The sequence below is a fragment of the Nicotiana sylvestris genome, chromosome 6 (assembly GCF_000393655.2).
Source record: "Nicotiana sylvestris chromosome 6, ASM39365v2, whole genome shotgun sequence".
NCBI classification, from domain to species: Eukaryota; Viridiplantae; Streptophyta; class Magnoliopsida; order Solanales; family Solanaceae; genus Nicotiana; species Nicotiana sylvestris.
In genome coordinates this window covers 184,262,420-184,290,174 of record NC_091062.1, presented here as the reverse complement: position 1 = coordinate 184,290,174, position 27,755 = coordinate 184,262,420, and the positions used below count along the sequence as shown (strand labels likewise).

At 39.0% G+C, this 27,755-nt stretch overlaps 1 protein-coding gene across 1 annotated transcript; it reads right to left on the bottom strand.

The window, feature by feature from the left end:
* Nucleotides 1–12,876: 12,876 nt before the first annotated feature.
* LOC138871793 (uncharacterized) lies at nucleotides 12,877–16,663 on the bottom strand. Its single transcript, XM_070149694.1, has 2 exons — nucleotides 15,322–16,663; nucleotides 12,877–13,409 (listed from the first exon to the last, which is right to left on the bottom strand). The coding sequence occupies exons 1-2, from the start codon at nucleotides 16,661–16,663 to the stop codon at nucleotides 12,877–12,879; spliced, it is 1,875 nt and encodes a 624-aa protein (XP_070005795.1).
* Nucleotides 16,664–27,755: the final 11,092 nt, after the last annotated feature.

Genomic DNA, 27,755 nt, shown 5'->3' with positions numbered 1-27,755 from the left:
CGATTGGACGAGTTAAGGTTTTGGTCGTTCTCTTCGATTCAAGATTCGAAGAGTTCTAGTAGGATTCGAGGGAGTGGTTTTGGAGATTTGGGAAGAGGAGAAGGAGAGGAATCTATAGTGTTAATTTGGGGTCGATTGGAGTACCGCCGGCAGCAGAGACGATTTCCGGCAGGCGGTTCTGTAACGACCCGACCGGTCGTTTTGAGCTCCGGCGCATCATTCAGCAGTTTGAGGCCATGAGCAGCTTCATCTCAGGTATATTGACTTGAGTGTATGGTCAGAATTAAAATTCAGGAAGTTTGGAGTCAAATCTAAATGGAAATTCTCATTTTGAAAGCTTAAAATTGAAGAAATGAACTAGGATTGGAATTTTGAGTAAAAGACCTTGGAATTGGGATCCGAAGGTTCCAGCAGGTTCGTATGATGATTTCGTAGATGGGCGTATGCCCGGATCGGGTTTTGGATAACCCGGGAGCGTTTTGGCGCCTATTGTGGAAGTGGAAATTTTGATATCGGGGTCGGAATGTGATTCCGAAAGTTGGGGCAAGTCCGTAATGTCGAATGTGACTTGTGTGCAAAATTTGAAGTCATTCCTGAATGATTTTGGTAAGGTTTGAGACACTTAGTCTCTTTTAAGGAAGCTTAAGTTGGAAAAGTCAACCGGATATTGACTTATGTGTTAGAGCGCTCGAAATACGAATTTTATGGTTCGGATAGCTTTGTTAGGTGATTTGGGACTTTGGAGTGTGTGCGGAATATTTTTGTGATGACCGGTGTGGAATTAAGCTTGAATCGGCAAAGTTAGTATTTTGGCGAATTCCGGTTGATAGGTAAGATTTTGATCCGAGGTTCAGAATGGAATTACGAGAGTTGCTGTAGCTTCGTTATGTCATTTTGGACTTGTCTGCAAAATTTGAGATCATTCGGACTAGTTTTGACGTGTTTCGACATCGTATGTGAAAATTTGAAGTTTCAAAGTTCATAGGCTTGAATCCGTGGTGAATTTAGTATTTTTGCGTTGTTTTTGGTGATTCGAAGGAACAACTAAGTTTGTGTCATATTATGGGACTTGTTAGTATACTTTGTTGGGATCCCATGAGGCTCGGACAAATTTTGGAAGATTTTTGCCGTTTTGAGCATAAATGTAATGATCTAAAGGTTCATTTTTAGTTCTAGAGATCCAAATTTGATTCTGAGACTTCCGAAATTTTGATAATGAATTATAGGACTGATCTGGAAATTTTGGTCTAATTTTATCAAGTCGCGATTAGGTTTTTGACGCGAAACATGAGTAATTGTTTAACGAGCGAAATGGATATCGCACTAGGCAAATAAGCTCCGAATTGAGTTTCGATTGAAGGGTTGTGTTCATATTATTATTTGTGACTCATAGGAATAAGAATCGTCTAATTCCGAGTTCGTATGATGTAGTTAGAGCCATTTTAGTGAAAAATGGCTATGTTGCAATTTAAATTGGCTGCTGGTGCATTTGTTTAGCAGCAGTGAACAGTAACCCGTGCATGAACAGTACCGCACGGGTGAACAGTAATTGCAAAAATCTAGGCAGTGAGTTTATATCCGATTTTGAGTCATTTTTCCACCATTTTCAGTCATTTTGAGAGCTTTTGGACGGGGATTGAATTGAGTTTCAACTGAGATCGATTGGAGGTAAGTTTTATGAGTTAAATACATGATTTTATTGAAGAATCATCCTTGAAATCCATGAAAATATAGCCAAATTATAAGAAATTAGGGCTTGAGATTGAAATTCTAAAATGAAGATTTGAGGGGTCATTTAAACTCTGATTTTGGTAAATTTTATATGTACGGACTCGTGGAGAGACGAGGAATTTGGTGATGTGACTTTTGTAATTTTTCGAGAAGTGGGCCCGGGGCTCGGGTTTTGCAAATTTCGTGATTTTCGATATTTTTTCGAGTCTTTTCGATTGAGTTATATTCCCTTAGCCTATTGTAATATATTCCTTGTGGTTTTGGCAAGATTCGACGCGCGAGGAGGTCGATTCGAAAGGAAAGGGCATCGCGGAGTAGACTTTTGGCCGTCTTGAGGTGAGTAATAGATGTAAATGTTGTTCTGAGGGTTTGAAACCCCGGACTTTCACATCGTAACGCTATATTGAGGCGTGACACGCACTCCATGGCGAGTGCGGGGTCAGATACTATTGGGGATTGTGACTTGGTCCATCCCGTGTGATGTTTATACTATACTGGTGATTGATACACATACTTCATTGATATTACTGGGCTTGATGCCATGTTTGGGGCCTTGTGCCGATTTGTAAAATCCTTCGAGGATTGATATTACTGCTTAGCATGATTTGCATATCATTTAATTTCAGTCCAAGGTTTTAAATGCTGTTTTGCAAACTCAGCCATAATTCTAAGTGTTGAAAACTTAAATGATATTTTTAAATGTATTCCGGGCTGGGAACTTCTGTTTTGTAAATGCCCAAGGGGCTTATTATATTATTTTCTGGACTGATTATAAAGTACTTGAAACAGTGGTAACAATGACACTATGTGATATACTTGAAACAGTGGTAACAATGACACCGTGTGATATACTTGAAGTAGTGGTAACAATGACACTGGATGATATACTTGAACAGTGGTAACAATGACACTGCATGATATAAATTGGTCAGGTAATAATGGCTGACCGGTCAGGTAACAATGACTGACCAAGATATTGCGCTTGGGCTGTAGGAGCCCCTCCGGAGTCTGTACACACCCCTAGTGAGCGCCGTCGACGATAAATAAATATGGATGGCTCGGGCTGCACGCCGCAGTGGGTACTGGAATGTACCATCATATGCATTGCATTGCATTCATGTATTTGTATTTATACTGGTGTTTAGCTGCTCAGTTCCATATGTTGCTGTATATTCGGATTGTAGCTTACTTTGTGTATTTACTGGATTTTCTTATCTTCGGACTGTAGTTACTTTTATTACTCACTGGGTCGGAGTACTCACTTTACTCCCTGCACCTTGTGTGCAGATCCAGGGCAGTCTCAGGCTCAGTAGATCCAGTTGATCAGCAGATCCAGCCTCTGGGAGTATCGAGGTAGCTGCACGGCGTTCACAGCCATTGATCTTCTCCCTCCTATCCTATCTCTTTATTTCCGCATTATCAGACTTTGGATATACCATGTATTAGGATGATATTCTGTATTCTAGAGGCTCAGATTCGTGACACCGGGTCCTAGTGAGATATATTGTGTATTTTGTTAAATTCTTCAGTACTTTAGTCTTGCTTAATTGATAATTCTTTCCGCTATTTTTGATAAATTAGGTTAAGTGTTGAATAATGGTCGGGCTTGCCTAGTAGTGTGCTGGGCGCCATCACGATCGGGATTTGGGTCGTGACAAGTTGGTATCAGAGCCTAGGTTACTTGGTCTCGCGAGTCATGAGCAGTTTTAGTAGAGTCTTGCGGATCGGTACGGAGACGTCTGTATTTATCCTCGAGAGGCTGCCGAACCTTTAGAAAAACTTCACATTCTTGAATTCTTATCGTACGTCCTTGATTCAGCTTGAAAAGAAACTTTTGAAATTCTTTCTGCGTGATCGTATGCACCAACGGGCGCTCAGTATCAGATGTGTCTCGATGGCTTTGATTCCCTGATCGAGGGGCGAGGTGTAATCTCTGTGAGTTTGAAGTTAGACCAGTCTGGAGGACTTGAGGCCAAATCTTTGCCAATGGCTTGAGCACCGAGGTGCTAATTTTGTGAGCAAGTGTTTTGAACTCATATGTTCATTATTGTCCTTGTTAGCTGGAATGGCAGTTGGATATCCACGTGATGAGTATGTTAGTGTTGCGAGGTGTATTTGTACGACTTGGTAGTGGCGAAGAAGCCTACTGGATAGTAGATGAACTGTTAAGTGATTCGTTTCTTATTGTGATCTGTTGAGTAGCCCGAGTTATGGGCGCATGAAGAATATTTTTCGTGTCTCCTAGTTAGATAAGTCTGGGAGCTGAGATCGCTTCCGTAAATGTATAATGATGAAATCATTGAGTCAAGGAGACCACCTTGAAGGTCGAAAATATTAAAGAAATAATATGTTCCTACTTGGTTGAATAGCCCAATAATGGAGGGTTGAAGGGTATTTTCTATGTGTTATGATTCAAATAGGTGCAACGCATGTCCATGTATCAATTTAGATTTATGTAATTGATATGCATTGTGATGCTTTGTCAAGTTGTGGATGTGTTGTTAGGATGGTTTTGGTGATTCTCTGGCAGGTGGATAGGACCAATTACAAAGGAGGCTCTGCCGAAACTTTTGAAAAATTTAGGACTTAGTAAAAAAAAAAATTGCTCGCCTAGAGAGTGGGCTTAACTGTTGTGTGAGTAAATGCAAGAATTGCAGAAGAGTTAAAATTCTAGATGATTCGTGTTTCCACGAGCTTATGATGGAGTGAGTTTAATCTCACCATGATATTACGACAGCAATAGAGTATATGTGTTGTGATCTATGGCTTCGAGCCAAGTTGGGGAGCTTGCTGTTGATTAGCTGATTGCACGGTTTATTACCTGCGTGAATTCTGGTTATTGGCGTATTGGTGGGTTATTGCAGCTACGGAAAAGGACCATGAGTGGTAATTTGAGTAAATGAATTGTTGGATGCATGCTATGGTTAGCCTTATTGGCTCATGTTCAGACTTGAGGGAAGATTCATGATTTATGCCTCGTATAGGTGCAGGCTTCGAGGGAAGTGATCCCTCTAGGTGCTTTATCGAGAGGGTATTCATATGTTATAAAATTCAGTAGAGTTGGTTGCATTCGGGGCCAAGTCAGAGCTGGGTGGCTCTCAATAGCGGTCCTAGTTAATTCAAGAGGTAAAGTGTGGTGCCTAATGATTTTGAGTCTATAAGTACGGTTAAGAGTCAAGCTTTTGAAGCAGCTTATGAAGAAAGGCACAGAATGTTCTATGATGTTTTGACTTGCGGTGTAGCATTTGAGAGACATGAAATGGTCATGGTATTTGAGACAGCATGGTCTCGTGATTTAAGGTCACTCGGGGTGAGTTTGGTTGAAATAAGTTAGGTGTTAAAGGGAGATATTATTATTTCTAAGGCAATCAAGGATAAATTGGAAGGAAGTAGATTGATTAGCCATAGTTGAGTTGGTATACTGGTGTCAGTGATCGGTTCGTTCAGCGTGATCGAGTTATGCATGTGAGGCTTGTCGGCCGCAGTGATTGATGTTATTCTGAAGCATTCTTTTGTTAGGGCCTATTATGAGTAGGCGGATCCCAGAAAGTGTTATGGTGGCTTGGACAACTACTTAGAGATTGGCATATTCGACGATTATGAGGATTCGCCTGTATGCTGCTATAGTTCTCCTGAAGTGAGTTAAATGGAAAGTCTTATGTGATGAAGTATTAGCCTATCGGCGGTTCCAGAGTTGTGATGGAAATCGCGTCTATCGTATATTGGCACGTGAGGTGCAGTGAGTGGTATGGAATTTGAAGTAAGGACCAAGGTTGCAGTTTGGTCAATGACTGTGATGTCACGATCTCGGATGAGCAGTATATGAGTTTCAGTGTTTTGAGTAAGATGGGTATTGACGTCAGTATCACCTGAGGTCGGTGTTCTGTGAGAAAGGCTTTGCATCCTGGTTAGGGATTCTTGATCGCTTTTCAGCGTTAGTGCAGCCGGTGGTTTGGATGTGCAGACCCGTTAATTATTTCGGAAGATGGTGGGAGCTTGTCCCACAGGAATATTGTATAAGTGTGACATGTAGTCACTTGATTAATTAGAAATTTAAACCAAGTATGAGGATTTTGGTAATATCATCCATTTGAGAATTTATGCCTGGAGGGCACTCTGTTTATTGGGTTATGGACCTGTGAAAGATTATTGGCCTAGCTTGGCACGATCAGGATCGACTTGAGGTCGGTGGATAGATTTAAATGTGGAAGTGAGCCTTACGTCAGGCCAGTTGTGTTTATTTCAGCAATGCGCTCTTTATGGAAGGATAGTCGCAGTCTTATTTCGTGGTCAGTTAATTCATGTAAAGATATATTGCACCGTATGAGTTGTGAGACGGCTTGGTAAATTCCTTATGTGTTGAGGTTCCGCTCAGCGGTGATGTTATATGAGCAGGATGAGACTTAGATCATGTATCGCACCTCAGTTGTGCTTGAGTTTGTAGCCTATAGCGCTATATGTTTCCTTGGGAATGATATTATGCACCTTAGTGTGTTTATGACCGATATTCGGTATTTTGATGTGATGAGCTATTCAGCTCGACGTATATCTCCTTATGTGAGTCCTATATGTGGATTGGGTGGCACGCCGCCATGGGTATGTTGTTTGGATCGGGTTGCACGCCGTAATAGTGTGATGTTCAGTTCATTGCCCATATTTGCTTTTATGTGTTCTGTTTCCCTATTTTCTGAGAAAGTCCATGTTAGTGTGCGAGTTGAGTAGTTCCTCCCAGAGCTCGCCTTCCTTTTGTATCGCGTTTGAATTGGTAGCCCACTGGCACATTGTGGCATCTTGTGGGATTTTTGATTATGTCCGAGGTGACTTATTGCTTGAGCAGTTCATACTGGGTGAGACGAGGTTACTAGATTTGGGGTCAGTGCAAACTGATTATATGAAGTATATTATAGAGCAAAGATCATTCTTTGGTTTGAGACAAGGTAATGGAACTTGTCAGGAGTATAGATCCAATGAATTGTTGATTCAACAGTTGATTATGAATTTCGGCACATCTCTTCAGTCGTATCAGTGTTGTAAAAACTAGAGCAAGACCTATGTAGGTCATGAGATGCAATGGGAGCATCAGATTTGTGGAATTTCGACTATTATGTTTAAAGAATGTTATTATGGTCCTATGAGTAAAGTGATGCAAAGTGTGAATTCAACAAAGTTATGCAGCCATGTTGGGTACAGCGTGTGGAGATTGATATGGTGGTCGTATGATGGAAACAGGCTTGGTAGGAAATTCAGGATGTTGGAATTGGACTTAATGGCTTATTTGCTTGAATAAGGGAGTATACATACAGAGTTGTCGAGCTAATGTGCTCAACTGAGTGGTGGTAGCACGGGAAGGTGCATGAGGTGTTAAACAAGTGATTTTAGACTACTTTAGTGTAGTTCTCAGCAGGTTCGAGGGCGAACGTATGTTTAAGTGGGGGGAGATTGTAACGACCCGACCGGTCGTTTTGAGCTCCGGCGCGTCATTCAGCAGTTTGAGGCCATGAGCAACTTCATCTCAGGTATATTGACTTGAGTGTATGGTCAGAATTAAAATTCAGGAAGTTTGGAGTCAAATCTAAATGGAAATTCTCATTTTGAAAGCTTAAAATTGAAGAAATGAACTAGGATTGGAATTTTGAGTAAAAGACCTCGGAATTGGGATCCGAAGGTTCCAGCAGGTTCGTATGATGATTTCGTACTTGGGCGTATGCTCGGATCGGATTTTGGATAACCCGGGAGCGTTTTGGCGCCTATTGTGGAAGATAGAATTTTAGAAGAAATTGCTTCAGTTTGGCTTAAAATGCATTTCAGTGTTATTGATGTCCGTTTGGAATTCCGAGACTAGGAGTAGCTCTGTATGGTGATTCTGGATTTGGGAGCGCGATCGGAAGTGAATTCGGAGATCCGTAGGTCATTTTGGAGCCGTTTGGCTAAATATAGAAATTTGAAGGTTTTTGAGAAAATTCGACCGAAAGTGGAAATTTTGATATCGGGGTCGGAATGTGATTCCGAAAGTTGGGGCAAGTCCGTAATGTCGAATGTAACTTGTGTGCAAAATTTGAAGTCATTCCTGAATGATTTTGGTAAGGTTTGAGACACTTAGTCTCTTTTAAGGAAGCTTAAGTTGGAAAAGTCAACCGGATATTGACTTATGTGTTAGAGCGCTCGAAATGTGAATTTTATGGTTCGGATAGCTTTGTTAGGTGATTTGGGACTTAGGAGTGTGTCCGGAATATTTTTGTGATGACCGGTGTAGAATTAAGCTTGAATCGGCAAAGTTAGTATTTTGGCGAATTCCGGTTGATAGGTAAGATTTTGATCCGAGGCTCGGAATGGAATTCCGAGAGTTGATGTAGCTTCGTTATGTCATTTTGGACTTGTCTGCAAAATTTGAGATCATTCGGACTAGTTTTGACGTGTTTCGACATCGGATGTGAAAATTTGAAGTTTCAAAGTTCATAGGCTTGAATCCGTGGTGAATTTAGTATTTTTGCGTTGTTTTTGGTGATTCGAAGGAACAACTAAGTTTGTGTCATATTATGGGACTTGTTAGTATACTTTGTTGGGATCCCATGAGGCTCGGACAAATTTTGGAAGATTTTTGCCGTTTTGAGCATAAATGTAATGATCTAAAGGTTCATTTTTAGTTCTAGAGATCCAAATTTGATTATGAGACTTCCGAAATTTTGATAATGAATTATAGGACTGATCTGGAAATTTTGGTCTAATTTCATCAAGTCGCGATTATGTTTTTAACGCGAAACATGAGTAATTGTTTAACGAGCGAAATGGATATCGCACTGGGCAAATGAGCTCCTAATTGAGTTTCGATTGAAGGGTTGTGTTTGTATTATTATTTGTGACTCATAGGAATAAGAATCGTCTAATTCCGAGTTCGTATGATGTAGTTAGAGCCATTTTAGTGAAAAATGGCTATGTTGCAATTTAAATTGGCTGTTGGTGCATTTTTTTAGCAGCAGTGAACAGTAACCCGCGCGTGAACAGTACCGCACGGGTGAACAGTAATTGCGAAAATCTAGGTAGTGAGTTTATATCCGATTTTGGGTCATTTTCCCACCATTTTCAGTCATTTTGAGAGCTTTTGGACGGGGATTGAAGGGAGTTTCAACTGAGATCGATTGGAGGTAAGTTTTATAAGTTAAATACATGATTTTATTGAAGAATCATCCTTGAAATCCATGAAAATATAGCCAAATTATAAGAAATTAGGGCTTGAGATTGAAATTCTAAAATGAAGATTTGAGGGGTCATTTGAACTCCGATTTTGGTAAATTTTATATGTACGGACTCGTGGAGAGACGAGGAATTCGGTGATGTGACTTTCGTAATTTTTCGAGAAGTGGGCCCGGGGCTCGGGTTTTGCAAATTTCGTGATTTTCGATATTTTTTCTAGTCTTTTCGATTGAGTTATATTCCCTTAGCCTATTGTAATATATTCCTTGTGGTTTTGGCAAGATTCAACACGCGAGAAGGTCGATTCGAAAGGAAAGGGCATCGCGGAGTAGACTTTTGGCCATCTTGAGGTGAGTAATAGTTGTAAATGTTGTTCTGAGGGTTTGAAACCCCGGACTTTCACATTGTAACGCTATATTGAGGCGTGACCCGCACTCCATGGCGAGTGCGGGGTCAGATACTATTGGGGATTGTGACTTGGTCCATTCCGTGTGATGTTTATACTATACTGGTGATTGATACACATACTTCATTGATATTACTGGGCTTGATGCCATGTTTGGGGACTTGTGCCGATTTGTAAAATCCTTCGAGGATTGATATTACTGCTTAGCATGATTTGCGTATCATTTAATTTCAGTCCAAGGTTTTAAATGCTATTTTGCAAACTCAGCCATAATTCTAAGTGTTGAAAACATAAATGATATTTTTAAATGTATTCCGGGCTGGGAACTTCTATTTTGTAAATGCCCAAGGGGCTTATTATATTATTTTCTGGACTGATTATAAAGTGACTTGAAACAGTTGTAACAATGACACTGTGTGATATACTTGAAACAATGGTAGTAACAATGACACTTTGTGATATACTTGAAGTAGTGGTAACAATGACTCTGGATGATATACTTGAACAGTGGTAACAATGACATTGTATGATATAAATTGGTCAGGTAACAATGGCTGACCGGTCAGGTAACAATGACTGACCAAGATATTGCGCTTGGGCTGTAGGAGCCCCTCCGGAGTCTGTACACACCCCTAGTGAGCGCCGTCGACGATAAATAAATATGGATGGCTCGGGCTGCACGCCGCAGTGGGTACTGGAATGTACCATCATATGCATTGCATTGCATTCATGTATTTGTATTTATACTGGTGTTTAGCTGCTCAGTTCCATATGTTGCTGTATATTCGGATTGTAGCTTACTTTGTGTATTTACTGGATTTTCTTATCTTCGGACTGTAGTTACTTTTATTACTCACTGGGTCGGAGTACTCACTTTACTCCCTGCACCTTGTGTGCAGATCCAGGGCAGTCTCAGGCTCAGTAGATCCAGTTGATCAGCAGATCCAGCCTCTGGGAGTATCGAGGTAGCTGCACGGCGTTCGCAACCATTGATCTTCTCCCTCCTATCCTATCTCTTTATTTCCGCATTATCAGACTTTGGATATACCATGTATTAGGATGATATTCTGTATTCTAGAGGCTCAGATTCGTGACACCGGGTCCTAGTGAGATTATATTGTGTATTTTGTTAAATTCTTCAGTACTTTAGTCTTGCTTAATTGATAATTCTTTCCGCTATTTTTGATAAATTGGCTTAAGTGTTGAATAATGGTCGGGCTTGCCTAGTAGTGTGCTGGGCACCATCACGACCGGGATTTGGGCCGTCACATGTTCTCGACGGAGGTGATGAGGGTTCGGAGAAGGAGATTAGAGAGGGTAGGGGTCTGAGGGGGGGTGGCTGGTTCAGACCTTTATATATTAAGTATCTCTCACTTCTGAGCCGTTAGATCGGTTAACCTCGACGGCTCAGATCTATCTTGACTAAATGGTGTCTTTTTAATTTTGAGGTGGGGCGGACCGGATTGGGGCAGGTCTGGGCTGAAAAACGGGACGGGTTTCAGGGCAAAATATTTAGGCCTATGGATTTTTAAATAAGAATCGCCCAAACCCAGGCTTCTTATTCAATTCTTTTTCTTTATTTTTCAAATTAGTTTTAGTTTTTTTTCTAATTCCTTTTAAATTAAAATGAAAATTAAACATAAACCTAAATTAATTCCTAAATAAATTATCCCGTCAAATTGAATTAACTAACTCTAGATAATAATTACCATGACTAATTAAATACCAAATTAAAGAAAAACTACCAAAATTCAAAAATCAAAACTAAAGAGCAAAATAAACTATTTTGTGATTTTCCATTTTTGTAAAGTAACTTAATTACTAATTAATTCTTAAAATGCAAAGTTAAATCCTAAATACAAATGCAGCCTATTTTTGTATTTTCATAATTAAATAAAAATAAACATGCCCAGGCAATATGCAAACAATTAACAGAAAATGCCACAAAAATCCACAAAATTGTAAACAATGGAAGAAATTGCTTTGTTTTGAATTTACGGGAGTAATTCATATAGGGCAAAAATCACGTGCTCACACAGCCCCCTTTACATCTTTGACAGGACCAACCAAGACAAACCTATTTTCTATATTTTCAACCACAGTAGAGAGTACCACACAAGAACTTACCTCACTAGGGGTTTCTTAAATTTTGGCAGTGTCAGAAGACCCATGTTCTTCTCTTTCGTTGGCAGAAATAAAAGCTTCAGACTCAGAGCTTGAGTCCGATTCTTGAGTAGGACTTTCCTTCCTATGGCTTGCCTTCAATTTCTCATTTAGAACTTTTCTTAGAGTTCCAGAAGCTACAGTTTTTCTGGCCAACATTTTCTGCCTACGAAACCTAGGTTTTGGGGTTTCACTAGGGGGTGTACATGAGGATGTTTTCAAATGGGATACCGGTGGGGGAGTGCCGGGATTATCTTGGGGGTTAGTCATGGTGGATTGTTTCTTAAGAAAAATTTGGGAATTTTGGAGAGAAGAAGGGCGATCAGAACTTGAGAAGAGTTTTGACGGTTATGGACTAATTATGAAGAGGTGTGGCGTGTATTTAAAGATGATTAGACTTAAATGCAGTAACGACAACTTTTTCAGAGGTCAATTAGAAGTCTAATCAAGATGTAATTCCGGTCTCTTAGTGATTATTAGGCATCGCTAGATTTTAGGCAAAAATCTCGGTTTTTAGAGTTCTAGGGGAACGAAACTGGTTCAATGCTCAACGGATAGAATTTCTGGGAATTTGATGAATGTAGGACTTCTGCTCATGATTGAAAAAATAATCTTTCTAATTGTACATAGTATAGAAAACATACCTGAGCTTTTCATATGAACACATACTGATGAACCAAGTTCTTTATATAGAACTCTCTTGAACATGCCTCAAATGCCAAAATAGAAGAAACTTTGTAAGAGATTAGTGAGTCATACACATGTCACAGGAGTATACTAATTAAAGTATGAAACTGAGTAAGAATTGATCTAGATATTTACACAAAGTTAGAACTCCTAACCAAAAATATATTTTTCCTTTTTTTTTCTCATTGTGCATTCTGAACTGGACCTATTAGGTGATCTTAATCATCCCTAACTCCAACCTGTTCCTCTCAAAGTTTTCTCTACTCAGTGCTTTAGTGAAGATGTCAGCTATTTTTTTATCAGTAGCACATAATTCTATTGAAATCAATCCTTTCTTATAGTTATCTCTTAAGAAGTGGTGTCTAACATCTATGTGCTTAGTCCTCTTATGATGAACATAGTTCTTTGTCATACTTATAGCACTAGTGTTATCACAGAATATTGGAATACATCCTACTTCAATTCCAAAATCTACCAGCTGTTGTTTGATCCATAACATGAGCACAACAGGAAGCAACAACAACATACTCAACTTCAGTAGTAGATAGGGCCACAAAATTTTACTTTTTGTTAGCCCATGACACAAGACATGAACCAAGGAAATGTGCCATACCTGAGGTGCTTTTTTTGTCCACTAAGAAACTTGCATAATCAGCATCAGCATATCCAACTAGATCAAAATTACTACCTTTAGGATACTAGAGACACAGATCAGTGGTGCCTTTTAGATATCTCAGTATCCTCTTTACCACAGTCAAGGGGGACTCTTTTGGATTTGCCTGAAAACGAGCACAAAGCCCTACACTGAAAATGATGTCAGATCTGCTTGCAGTAAGATACAAGAGTGAACCAATCATACCCCTATACAACTTTTGATCGACTGATGAACCAGGTTCATCAATATCTAATTTGGTGGCAGTTGCAATGGGTGTGTCTATTTCTTTAGATTCCTCCATTTTAAACTTTTTGATTATCTCTTTTGTATACTTTTGGTTATGGATCATGGTTCCATTTGGACTTTGTTTGATCTGCAAGCCTAAAAAGAAGTTAAGCTCACCCATCATGCTCATTTCAAACTCACTGCCCATTAGTTTTGCAAAGTCCTTACTCATCCAATCGGTGGTAGCCCCAAATATGATGTCATCCACATATATTTGCACAACAAGGAGATCTTTACCTTTTTCCCTTAAAAATAAAGTACTGTCAATTTTACCTCTTTTGTAACCATGCTCTAGTAGGAATTTGGATAGTCGTTCATACCAAGCTCTTGGGGCCTGCTTGAGCCCATAGAGAGCCTTGTCTAACTTGTACACATGCTCAGGACATTCCTTGCTCTCAAACCCTGGAGGTTGTTTCACAAACACTTCTTCCTTTAGGTAGCCATTCAGGAAGGCACTTTTGACATTTATCTGATGAAGAGTGAATTCCATGTGTGCTGCAAAGGCTATGAGGAATCTGATTGCCTATAGTCTTGCAACTGGAGCAAATGTCTCATCATAGTCTATGCCCTCATCTTGGCTATATCCTTGTACCACCAGTCTTGCTTTGTTTCTTGTAACTGTTCCATCTTTATCAAGTTTGTTTCTGAAGACCCATTTTGTACCAATGACTGATCTGTCCTTGGGTCTCGAAACTAGATGCCAAACTTGACTTCTTTCAAATTGGTTGAGTTCATATTGCATTGCATTCACCCAATATGCATCCTGCAAAGCCTCAACAACATTTTTAGGTTCAATAAGAGATAAGAAAGCATCAAAAGCACACAGATTCTTTAGCTGTGATCTAGTTTTGACTCCAGATGTTGGATCAGTAATAATGTTCTCAATGGGATAAGAACTTTGATACTTGTGAGGTTTCACAACCAACTGGTTTCTGCTAGATGTCTCTCCCATGTTATGTTGCTAAGGAACAGGTTTCATGAACAAGTTCCTCTAGGGGGTTTGATTCAATTTCTCCTTGATTAGTTCCCCCATCAGGTTGCCCTGATTTGAAGGATCTGTTTCATTACTTGTTCCTTATTTTGATGCCACTTTGACTTGTTCTGGGGATTCAGTCAATTCCTTTACCAATCCAATGGCTTCATCTTCATGTTCATGTCTCTCAGAAAGAATGTTAGCTTCATCAAATACTACATGTACACTTTCTTCTACACACAGAGTTCTTTTATTAAACACTTTATATGCTTTGCTATGTGAAGAATATCCCAAGAATACTCCCTCATCACTTCTGGGATCAAACTTACCTAGGGAGTCTTTTCCATTATTGTGCACATAGCACTTGCAACCAAATGCCCTAAGATGGGATATGTTTGGTTTTCTCCCTTTAAGTAACTCATAGGGAGTCTTCTCTACCAGAGGTCTATTCATGCATCTATTAATTATGTAACATGCAGTGTTTACGGCCTTTGCCCAGAAGCTGTGGGGCAATTTACTAGAATGCAGCATGGTTCTAGCCATGTCCTCCAGAGTTCTATTCTTCTTTTCAACTAATCCATTTTGTTGAGGGGTCCTAGGGGCAGAGAAATTATGATCTATACCATTTTCATCACAGAATTCAACAAACTTGGAATTTTCAAATTCAGTTCCATGATCAGACCTAATTGATGTAAGTTGATTTCCTAATTGTTACTGAGTTTTTCTAACAAATGCAATAAATATGTCGAATGTTTCATCTTTGGAGGTTAGAAATAGAACCCAGGTAAATCTAGAATAATCATCGACAAGCACCATTACATATTTCTTTCCACCTCTGCTCATGGTTCTCATTGGGCCACATAGATCCATATGGACCAGTTCCAACGACTTGGTGTAGTTACCATTTTCATGCTTTTGAAGGATGATCTTACCTGCTTCCCCCTTGCACTTGCCTCACAAACTTTGTCTTCCTTGAACTTGATATTAGGTAACCCTATCACCAAGTCTTTAGAGACTAATTTGTTTAGCTGATTTAGACTTGCATGACCAAGTCTTTTGTGCCACAGGAGGGGATCATTAGCCAACACACTTAAGCAAGTGAGTTCATTTTCTGAGAGAGTAGACAATCTACAATATAAATATTGTTAAATATTTTTTCATGCAAAACAATCTTGTCAGTGGTAAGGTTAATCACAAAGCATTTGGTAGAGGTAAAAGCTACAAGATTACCTCTGTCACACAATTGTGACACACTTATTAGGCTATATTTCAAGCCATCTATCAGGTAGATATTCTCTATGGAATGAGAATCTGTTTTGCCCAACTTTCCAACCCCAATGATCTCACCTTTCTTTCCATTACCAAAGGAGACATTACCTCCTTTTAAGTCCTCAAGTGAAAGGAACTGGTCCTTGTTCCCAGTCATATGTTTTGAGCAGCCACTATCCATATACCATATTTGGCTCCTCCCTTTCACTTGGACCTCTTGTTCATCATCTGATTCTCCGATGGCCATCAGTGCTTGCTCTTCTTCTGCTTTATCTTCTGAATCTTCATCTGAAGTTTCTCCCCAAGCAACAACCATAGCCTTGGTTGAACCTTTATTCCTTTTTGGTTGAACCTGTTCCTTCTTCCTATTCCTTCGTTCAGCCCTTTCTTTCTTCCACTCAATTTTCCATTGAGGGCAGTTCTTGATCATGTGATCAGTCTTACCACACTTGTAGCAACCCTCATTAGTCTGTTTCTCAGGAGCTCTTGACTTGTTGAAAGTTGTACCTCTTAAAGAACCCTTTCCTCTTATCAGGTACTTTTTGAATTCTCTAGTGATCATAGCCATCTCATCATCTTCCAGATATGAACCTTCAGCAATTCTGAGAGCTAGGCTTCTCTCCTTCTTGGGTGTATCCATCTTCACGGTTTGCCTTCTCAGTTCATAAGCAGTAAGATTTCCAATCAGTTCATCCAGTCTGAGAGTAGCAATATTCTTGGATTCCTGAATGGCCGTGATTTTACTTTCCCATGAGACTGGCAGAACCCTTGTCAGGATTTTCTCAACCTTGTCTTCTTCAAGAATAATCCTTCCAAGGGACTTAAGTTCATTTGCCAGTATAGTGAACCTAGTATACATCTCTTGGATAGTTTCTCCTTCCTTCATAGTAAAATTCTCATATTGAGAATACAACAGTGTTCCTTTGGATCTTTTCACTTGAGGTGTTCCTCCATGAGCCACTTGCAAAGTGTCCCATATCTCCTTGGCAGTAGTACAACTTTGGATCCTATTGTACGCATTTGGACCTAGTCCACACACAAGACATTTCTTGGCCTTAGCATTTTTCTCCCACCTTTTTAGGTCTTCAGCAGTGCAGTCAGCCCTTGTCTTTGGCACAACCACTCCTTCCTCATTTTTCATTGTAGTTGCCAAAGGACCATCAGTGACTATGTCCCAGAGTTCATAGTCTTCTCCTATGATGTGATCCTTCATCCTGTTCTTCCACCAAGAGTAGTACTGTCCATTGAACAGTGGTGTCCTCGCAGTGGATTGCCCTTCCCAGTTCCCAGGTGGTGCACTCATATTAATCTTTTCCCAAACATCCACTAAAATCACTGAGCCAAAATAGCATTTACAAAACTCTTTGTAAACCTAAGGATTAACTCTAATCCCTGTGTAGCACATAGCACTATTGTGACACCTTCAAGTTAGCCTATAACTTGAACAATCAAAGTACCCATTACAAATACTTCTATGAAAGCTGAAAAGGTACAACTTTAAACCACCTACTACAATTGAACTATAATAAGAATAAACACAACAGAACTGGTTCTTCTATCTCGTTCAAGTAGCTTCAGGTTTGCACACTTGAATTACACACGAACTGCTTACAAAAAGCGTTGCTATTTTGCTCCCTATTCACGTTTAACTTCTGCGTATGTGCAACACTTGTAAAAGAGAACAATCACTGTTATTTAATAAGTTAGTAATCAGAGTTTGATTGAGACTCAATTGCTGATCTTCCATCGAAGTTGAGTCCTTGTTCAATACAAACTCCAACCCTATCATTTATCCGAATTGTGTGATTGTGTCCTCTTCCCATAAGGAGACTTTCTCTCCTCATCCAATATGCAACCTTTTTGATCAGTTCAAGAGATATTGCTGCTTGATTACTGAGACTTATCTCCTTCACGTGTATCTCACATGTCTAGGTTGATAAATACTATGCCTCACATGATGAACCTGGTCCATGACTGAGTTCATTTGTCATTCTTCAAAACTTCACTTGAACTTGGGCCAACAGGAACATAATCAGTCACACCTCACCGCTCGATCCGTGGCACACCCGGTATAGCCAATATGACTGTCTTAGCATGACAGTCCAGAATAGCACGACACGGAGATAACCAATACATGCCTAAAATGACATCAAAATCCACCATGCTCAATAATAACAGATCCACTCGGGTCTCCAGACCCCCAATAGTCACCACATACGACCGGTACACACTGTCTACAACAACAGTATCGCCCATTGGGGTAGATACATAAATAGGTAAAGCAAGAAACTCATGAGGCGTACCCAAATAACGAGCAAAGTATGATGACACATAAGAAAAGGTGGAACCGGGATCAAATAATACAGAGGCATCTCTGTGGCAGAGTGAAACAATACCTGTAATGACAACATCTGAAGCAATAACATCGGTTCTACCTGGAAGTGCATAGAAATGGGCCTGACCGCCTCTTGATCGACCTCCCCCTTTGGGAAGGCCTCTAGCTGACTGACCCCCACCCCTAGATGGCTGGGTGGGTGGTGATGAAGCAACTGGTGCTGAAGCCGATGACTGACCCCTCTGCTGGAATGAACTAGCAAAACGACAAGGACACTGCCTCCACATGTGGCCCATCTCTTCACACTCACAACAACTCCCAGGTGTTGGGGAAGGGGACTGAAGGGAACCACTCGCACCGGAGTAACTAGCAAATGCATTCGGCATGGAAGAGCACTGAACTGATGGAGCACGGGTCGAACTTTGAGCTGGAAGGGCACTAAGTGATGACTGGCCCTACTGAAAACTGTGATGACCATGACCCGAAGACGCCTCACAATAACCTGGGCGACCTAGCTGAGTAGACCGGAATGGATGGCCCCTGCCGTGATGAAACTGACCCCTCGAATGAGCACCACTATAACTACCAGATCCTCGAGGCCTCTTGGCCTTCCTCTCCTCTCGCTCCTAGCGACGAACAGACTCAATCTCTCGGAAGATATCCACAACCTCTTTAAAAGTAGCACCAGTCACCCTCTCCCTGGTCATGAGAATACGGAGCAGATAAGTGAGACCATCAACAAACCTCTTAATCCTCTCTCTATCTGTCGGAACCAACCAGATGGCATGACGAGCCAACTCAGAGAACCTCAACTCATACTGCGACACGGTCATCTCCCCCTGATGCAACCACTCAAACTACCTACGCAGCTCCTCTCTACAAGACTGCAGCACATACTTCTCTAGAAAGAGAACAGAGAACTGCTGCCAAGAAAGGGGTGCTGCACCAACAGGCCTAAGCCTCTCAAAATCCTCCCACCAAGTAAAAACAACTCCTGAAAATTGATAAGTAGTGAAACCGACCCCGCTGGTCTCCAGAATACCTGCTGTACGAAGCATCCTCTGACACTTGTCCAAAAAGCCCTAGGCATCCTTACTATCTGCTCCACTGAAGGTCGGAGGCTGAATTCTACCAAATCTCTCCAACCTACGCTGCTCGTCCTCCGGCATGGCAGGAACTATATAGTCTTGAGCAGCTGCAACCAACTGGACTAGATGTGCCCCCGGTGTCTGAAGTCCCTGCACGACCTGCTCAGGTGTGCGAGCTGCGGGAGTTTGATTGCCTCCCCTGGCCTGAGAAGTAGCTGCGACTGTAGTGGCTGAAACCGCTTGAGCTAGGCCAGTGCAAACTGATAAGATCTGAGCCAAGGCCTCCTGAAGACCCGGAATCACAATGGGCACAACTGGTGCCAGGGCTGATGCTGCTGGAGCGTCCATAACTGGGACCTGATCCTGAACTGGGGCAGCTGGTGGATCTGCAGGTGTTGCCCTAGCTGCCCTATCCCTACCACGACTACGGCCGCGTCCTCGGCCTCTGGTGGCCATATCTGATGGTACTGGTGGTCTTCCATCCTGACTAGTAGTGCGTGTTCTCACCATCTGTGAGAGAATAGAATAAGAGAAGTTTAGTACTCAGATCAACAAATTTGCACGACAAGAATTTCAAGAATATGAAGTTTTTCCTAAAGGTTTTGCAACCTCTCGAGGATAAATACAGACGTCTCCATACCGATTCACGAGACTCTACTAAACCTGCTCATGACTCATGAGACCTATGTAACCTAGACTTTGATACCAACTTGTCATGACCCTAAACCCCGACCCGGTCGTGATGGAGCCTCTCCTGAAGACAAGGCCAACCCACACTTCCCATTTCCCAATTTTTTTTTACAGTTAAGCATTAAGAACTATCGAAACATGATAAAATAAATTTGAAATAACAGATGATAACATAAATACGCGGAAGAACACCCATACACAGCCCTAACCAGGGTGTCACTAGTCATGAGCATCTATAAGTCATAATACAAACCCACTAAGTCTATAAACTAGTACAACTGTCTGAAAAGAAATAGAAGTGATAAAGGAGTAGATGCACGGGGCTACAGATGCCAAACAACTACCTCGTGAACTCCGAATGTCCGCCTGAAGCTGGAGATGATCAGCACTCGGGAGCAGGACCAGCTACGCCTGAATCTGCATAGAGGGTGCAAGGAGTAAAGTGAGTACTCCAACTCAGTGATTAACAAATGTAAATAACGATTGAAAGTAAGAAAATACGTAAGACACAAAACATTCTATAATGAAGCAGTAAAGCCATGTAAAAACAGTAAATCAGTGAAAGATAGGTAGAATTCTTTAACTCAAATGTAGTTTCATGAAAAGCCTTTTTAAATGTTTAAGCAGGTAATTGACAGTCAAATTATGAAAAGTACACACTAAAGGCTCGACCCTCGGGCACAGTATCAACAAATCCGCCTCTTGGGCAACATCTTAGAACAGTACCAGTCCCTCGAGCAATCACATAGAATAATACCAGCCCCTCGGGCTCAATCTCACATCACAATGGGTACCCGCACTCACTGGGGGTGTACAGACTCCTGGAGGAGCCCCTTACGGCCCAAGCGCAATATCAAACCATTTCGTGGCATCATCACTAGACCCTCGGCCTCATATCAATCAAGCCACCTCGTGGCGTACATATCTCAGGCCCTCGGCCTCATAATCAGTATCAAATGTTTCCTCACAACATAGGCCCTCGGCCTTACTTAGTCAAAAATCCTCACAAGCCAATCAGGCAGTAGTAAAACATGTTTCTCAGCACAAAATATCATTTAAAAGATCATTTAAGTGTTAAAACAGAGTAAACCTGGCTGAGTACGAAAAACCGTGAAATATAACATGACTGAGTTTAAGTATAAAGTCAAAACAGTGAGGATATACCAGTAAAAGTCCTCGAAGGGTTCAAATAGTTGGCACAAGGCCCAAATATGGCATTCAACCCAAATAATGATGATAACAAATAGATTTCAGTTAAATATGCGGTAAAAACATCAATCGGGACGGACCAAGTCACAATCCCCAATAGTGAACGTCCCCACGCTCGTCATCAAGCGTGTGCCTCACCTTAATATAGCACTACAATGTGCAATTCGGGGTTTTAAACCTCAGAACATCATTTACAATCATTACTCACCTCGAACCGATCAAATCTCTAGCTCGCGACGCCTTTGCCCCTCGAATCGGCCTCCACTCGCGTCAAATCTAACCAAAATCAGAATGAGGACGTCAAAATATGCTAAGGGAACGAAGCCCAAGCGAAAACAATCAAAATATGACACAAATCCCGAAATTACCAAAACCCGACCCTCGGGCCCACATCTTAGAATTCAATAATTTTTACATAAATAGATTTCTTATCTCCCCACGAGTTCATACATATCAAAAGTTCTCAAATCCGACCCCTAATGGTCCTTCAAATCCTCAATTAAAGGTCTAAATTTCCAAGCCCTAGTTCTTCAATTTTTGGCTTAATTTCCATGATTATTTAAATGGAATTCACATTAGAATCGAGTTTTAAGTCCAAGAATATTTCCTCCAAGTGATTCCCCTTGAATCCCTCTTCAATCCCCTTCAAAAAGCTTCGAAATCGACCAATAATGGAGGAACTTAGCCTCAAATTCGCGGAAATGAGCTTTTAAAATATTCTGCCCAGCTCTTATTTTTACTTAATCGCGATCGCGAAGCACAAACACCGCTGGCCCAAAATTTTACTCTACGCGATCACGTATATACCCACGCGAACACGATGCTCAAAGTCTCACAACTACACGATCGCGAATGAGACCACGCGACCACGATTCATAGAAACATACACTTACGCGATCGCAACCCTATATACGCGAACGCGAAGAATAACCTGGATGCCCCCTGAGACAGCTCTACGCGATCGCGAGCCTCCTCACGCGATCGCGATGAAAAAAAACCTGCAACAGATCTGAAGCTAAAACCTGCAACCTTTAATATGCAAATTTGATCCGTTTAACCACCCGAAACTCACTCGAGGCCCCCAGAACCTCAACCAAAAGCACCAACATATCCTAAAACTTATTCAAACTTATTCCAATCTTCAAAATACTTCAAACAACACCAAATCAACCAAAAATACATCGGATTCAAGCCTAACTTTCCAAAATCTTTCGAATTCCATTTTTGATAAAAAACCCAACCAAACCACGTCCGAATGACCTGAAATTTTGCACACACATCACAAATAACACAATGAAGCTATTGTAACTTCCGGAATTCCATTATAACCCCTATATCAAAATCTCACATACCAACCGGAAATCGCCAAAATATCAACTTCGCCAATTCAAGCCTAAATCTACTCTGAACCTCCAAAACTCATTCCGATCACACTCCTAAGTTCCAAATCACCTCCCGAGGATACCCGAACCATCAGAACTCACATCTGAGCCCTCTAACATATAAGTCAACATCTGGTTGACCTTTTCAACTTAAACTTCCTTAAAAGAGACTAAGTGTCTCAAACCTTACCAAAAATTATTCTGAATTCGATCTCACCAATCCGATACCACAAAACACGGATAACAAAGCATAAAGAAGCAGAAATGGAAAAAAACGGAGCGGTAACTCATGAGACGATTGGCCGGGTCGTCACAGCCTTAAAACCCAGGAAAAGTTGATGAAGCAGTGGTGTAACTGGTGTTGTTATCTTGTTTCAGATAGCAAATTCTGTCTTTTGTCACAGTTAGGTGACTCCTTTTATTTGGCTTTCTTTTATTCTAATTCACTTTGATAGAGTACCGGAGGACGAAGAGTTTTTGATTATTTAATATATATATGGATAAAATAAATTTTATATGTATATATATATATTCCTAACGGGTTAACAGATTATCCGTTAAGAAAATTGAATAATCCGTCCTCAAACTGATAAGCCGTTAATAAAAAAATTTCAATCTGTTCCCCGTCCGTTAAACCGTTAACCCCATACCAATAAGCCATTATCTTCGGTTTCGGTTCGATTTTCAGTTTTGGTTCGATTTTGAACATCCCTAGTGATGATGGAATAAATAATTGAGAGAATCGAATATGTTGAAAATAGTATTACGTTTCAAATTAGATGAACTAGTTTGACTCGATACAAGGTTTAAGAAAAAAGAGAAAGACTTTTAAAATTTATGATCTTAAAAACTTAATGGGTAAAAGTTTTGTGAGGCCATTTATGCAGTTATAAAAGATCAGTAAGGGTAAATAAGTAAAATAAATTAAATTATTTTTAATTATAGAAATGAGACATTCTTTTTGGAACGGACTAATAAAGAAAGTGTGCCATCTAAATTGAGACGGAAGAAGTAATTATTACGGTGAGATTTATTTTATTATTATGGAGTGCTTTTCTTTTATGTGAAGCAAATTTAAATTAATTGAATATTTGTTACGAACATTAAACGCTAGAGATAAAGATTCATATTTTTAAATGTTGTAAGTGAGAAATATGAAAATCGGACATGTGTATAAGTAGTTGAGCAAAATTCATATATAGTCACTCGGGCCAAACTGATATCACCCGATAATCACAAAATGACCCCATACAAGTCATAGCCTAAAAACAAGAGTAAGGGCTAGCAACTGAAAAGGATAGAAATGTTGCCACCATTAAGAACACACATAGTGGCGTCAAAATACAATCTATACACGCTGGATAGATAAAAGTGCTCGGGATACAAAATACATACAAAATAGATTACATTATACAAAATATGTATAAAATAGACTGTCACTATACAATTTATATACAATATACTGTCACTATACAAAATATATACAATGGATTGTCACTATACAAAATATATACAAAATAGACTGTCATTATACAAAAAATATACTAAATAGACTGTCACTATACAAAATATATACAAAATAGACTGTCACTATATATATAAAAAATACTAAATAGATTTTCAATATACAATTTATAAACAATAGACTATCACTATAAAAAGCTGGGTGGTTTCACTTAAATTACTTTTTTTTTTTGCTGGAATATTTTATGTCTAACCTAGGTGGTTTCACTTAATAATTGCAGCTGTTATGGTTGAAAAAGCTTGCTTAATCCATAATGAGCCACTGCCGTCACATATTATAAACAAAATAATTTTTTTATTCGATGGGTGGTGTAGAAGTCAAAAGAAAATGTTTATTACAAATTTAATACCGTGTATTATAATTAAATTACAAGAAGAAGGATAGTTGTTGAATTTTCATGCTAGACATTTCTATTTGTCTAATATACTGTAATTATTCTGAAAACGAGAAAAGGAATTCGAAAAGATAAAGAAGGGAAAAATTATAATATACGGGTAGTTTGTTGCTTTCTTTTGTTGTCTCACATTACGAAGAGGCTTACTTCATATCTTTATCACCTGTGCTTTCTTTATGTCAATTGTAGTGATCATATGTGTCCGAGAGGATACATTAACAGTTAATAAATCGATGTTTGAGAGTGAAGACCCGCAACCCGCAAGAATATTTAAAAAAAAAAAAAATCAAACCGCCCCACCCCGCACCCGCAAAAATTAAAACCCGCATTGCCCTGCATAGGTTCCAACCCGTCCCGCCCCGTACCCGCACCGCCTCATTGCCATCCCTAAATAGTTTGGTACATATATTATATTCCTTCTCCTTTTGAATTTTTGTTCAAATAAGATTGTGTACGCGTAGATTTGATAGTGTTTTTACTCTTTTTGTCTTTTACCTTTTTGCATAAATAATAGAGATAAAAGTAGACAAATCTAAATTTATAACTCTTGAGATCAGAATTGTGTTCTCTTATATTACTAGCTTTTATTATGTACTTCCTCCGGTCCATAATAAATGATCAATTTGTCTTTGGCACATCCATTAAGAAAATATTAAATTCTAGATAAAAACAGTTAGTGTGACTAAACTACCCTTAATTAAATATTGCAGCATAGTTATAGTAACACTTATTTCTCTTTTCACTATACAAAATATATACAATGGATTGTCACTATATAAAATATATACAAAATAAACAGTCATTATACAAAAAAAATATTAAATAGATTGTTACTGTACAAAATATATACAAAATAGACTGCACTATACAAAAAATATATTAAATAGCTTGTCACCATACAATTTATATACAATAGATTGTCATTATACAAAATATATACAAAATAGACTGTCACTATAAAAAAATATACTAAATAGACTGTCACAATACAAAATATATACAAAATAAACTATCGCTATACAAACAATATACAAAATAGACTATCATTATACAAAAAATATACAAAATAGACTGTCAGTATATAAAAAATACAAATAGATATTTCGGACTATTAAATGTAATATGTTTGGGCCAAAATTATATTTTGTGTCAATGGAGAAAATATGTGCTGTTAAAATTTTGAGGAGCTATAGAAGGTCAATTTCTCTAAGTGTTTGGTACATATATTATATCCCTTCTCCTTTTGAATTTTTGTTCAAATAAGATTGTGTACGCGTAGATTTGATAGTGTTTTAACTCTTTTTGTCTTTTACCTTTTTGCATAAATAATAGAGATAACAGTAGAAAAATCTAAATTTATAACTCTGAGATCAGAATTGTGTTCTCTTATATTACTAGCTTTTATTATGGTATTTTTTTCGGTCCATAATAAGTGATCAATTACCTTCGGCACATCCATTAAAGAAATACTAAATTCTAGATAAAAATAGTTAGTGTAACTAAACTACCCTTAATTAAATATTGCAGCATAGTTATAATAGCACTTATTTTTTTTCCTCAAATGTGAGGAGTAAATGACTTTTTAGAGATACGTACATAGGGGTAATTTTGAAAAAACAAATTTAATTTTTTCTTGATTATATAAATGGACACTTATTTTGGACAAAAAAAAAAACAAATTGATCACTTATTTTATGTCATTCATTTATGTATCCATAATACTAAAACAGTGTAATTAAATGATTTCTCAAATATAATTTAACCAATATTCACTTTTTGCTTTACGTTGTGAGAAATAAAGTTGTAAAGCTGATAAATAGGGCCTAGCCATGAGTGTCCACAATGTTATTAAGGATCTTTACGCAAATAGCTTGCTATATTCATTTTTTATTTTTTCTAATCATATTCATAGATTAAATATTGATTATATACAAATATATATATATATATATATATATATATACACACACACACACATACACCTCTATCGGCTATTTCTATTTTAAGTGATTGGGTGGACGACTACTAGGGTTAATTTTTAGAATTTTTACCTCATATAGCAAAGGTTGATACCTTATTTATTTTAAAAAATTATTTTCCATAGCTACCTTTTGATTTTTATAGCCAAATATCTATTTATGGTCACCTCCTACTCTTAAGCCATAAAATACGTATTGTATTATTTTTCTCTCTCATTCTTTTAGATTTTTCTCCACCCTCTCTCTCAACTCCAGTCTTTCTCCATGAATACAACCATAATTCTCCCAAACACAATTCTCCCAAATACAGATCGAAACGGGAATGAGAGAGAAAAATTGAGGAAAGCATTGTAATGCCAGAAAATTGTTTGATGCTCAGATCGAAACGTGAGGGTTCTAGGGTCTACGTCTTCCTTCTCTTCAGATTATATTACCAATCCGGAATTTAGAAACAAAACTCTAAATAAATCTCCGCCTTCCTCTTCTATTCGTCGTTCTAGGGTTCTGCCCAATTCGGGGTTTTCCGTCCCAATCCACAAGAGCCATTCAAATTCAATTGTAAAGAATAGGTTTTTTCAAGCGCACGCGAGGGTATTATGGTAACAGGAACAATGGCGTTTCAAGTCAGAATCGCGGCCCTCCCGACGAGACGACATTAGGGTTGTTCTTGAACAAAGACGACGAAGTTTGGGGCTGAGCAACTTGAATTTTCTGTTAATATATATCAATGTATTTCAATGTATCTCACTGTGTTTCCACGTGTTTCATTGTATTTATTATCTTTTTTTTCATTGTATTTCAATGTATCTCGCTATATTCCATGTATTTCATTGTATTCACTGTCTCGTTCTATTCCATGAATGTATTCATATATTTTATTAATTAATATAATTTATGTATTCAGATGTATATATGTATTCAAATTGCTCTGTTTTTGTTGTATTTCAACTGTCACTAATAACTTTGTTTGATCTCTTTGAACCTAGATCTTGGGATATCTAGTCTTCTAGGTAGAGTTACCGCCATAGTGACTTTTCCTCAGCCATAGTCCCATTCCCTTTGATGACTTCTCAACTGCCTCTCTAGGTAGGCCTTTTGTAAGCGGATCCGATACATTCTCTTTTGACTTTACATAGTCAATTGTGATAATTTCACTAGAGAGTAGTTGTCTAACAGTATTATGCCTTCGTCGAATGTGACGAGATTTCCCGTTATACATAACGCTCACAGCCTTCCTATTGTTGCTTGACTGTCGCAATGTATGCATACATGTGCCAAAGGTTTGGGCCAAAAAGGAATGTCTTCTAAGAAATTCCGGAGCCATTCAGCTTCTTCACTGGCCTTGTCTAAAGCTATAAACTCAGACTCCATTATAGAGCGAGCGATTCTTGTCTATTTGGACGACTTCCAAGACACTGCTCCTCCACCAATGGCAAAAATATATCCACTTGTGGATTTTATTTCCGTTGATCCGGTTATTTAATTTGCATCACTATATCCCTCAATAATGGCGGGATAATTATTGTAATGCAATGCATAGTTTTGAGTATATTTCAAATATCTCAAAACTTGTTTCATTGCTATCCAATGAGCTTGGCTGAGATTTGTGTATCGACTAAGCTTGCTTATTGCACAAGCTATATCAGGTCGTGTACAATTCATAATATACATCAAACTTTCCAACACTCAAGCATATTCCAATTGAGATTTGCTTTGACTTTTATTCTTTACAAGAGTATGATTTAAATAAATTGGTGTTATTGGAAATAAGCCTTCTGAAAAATCTTATCATT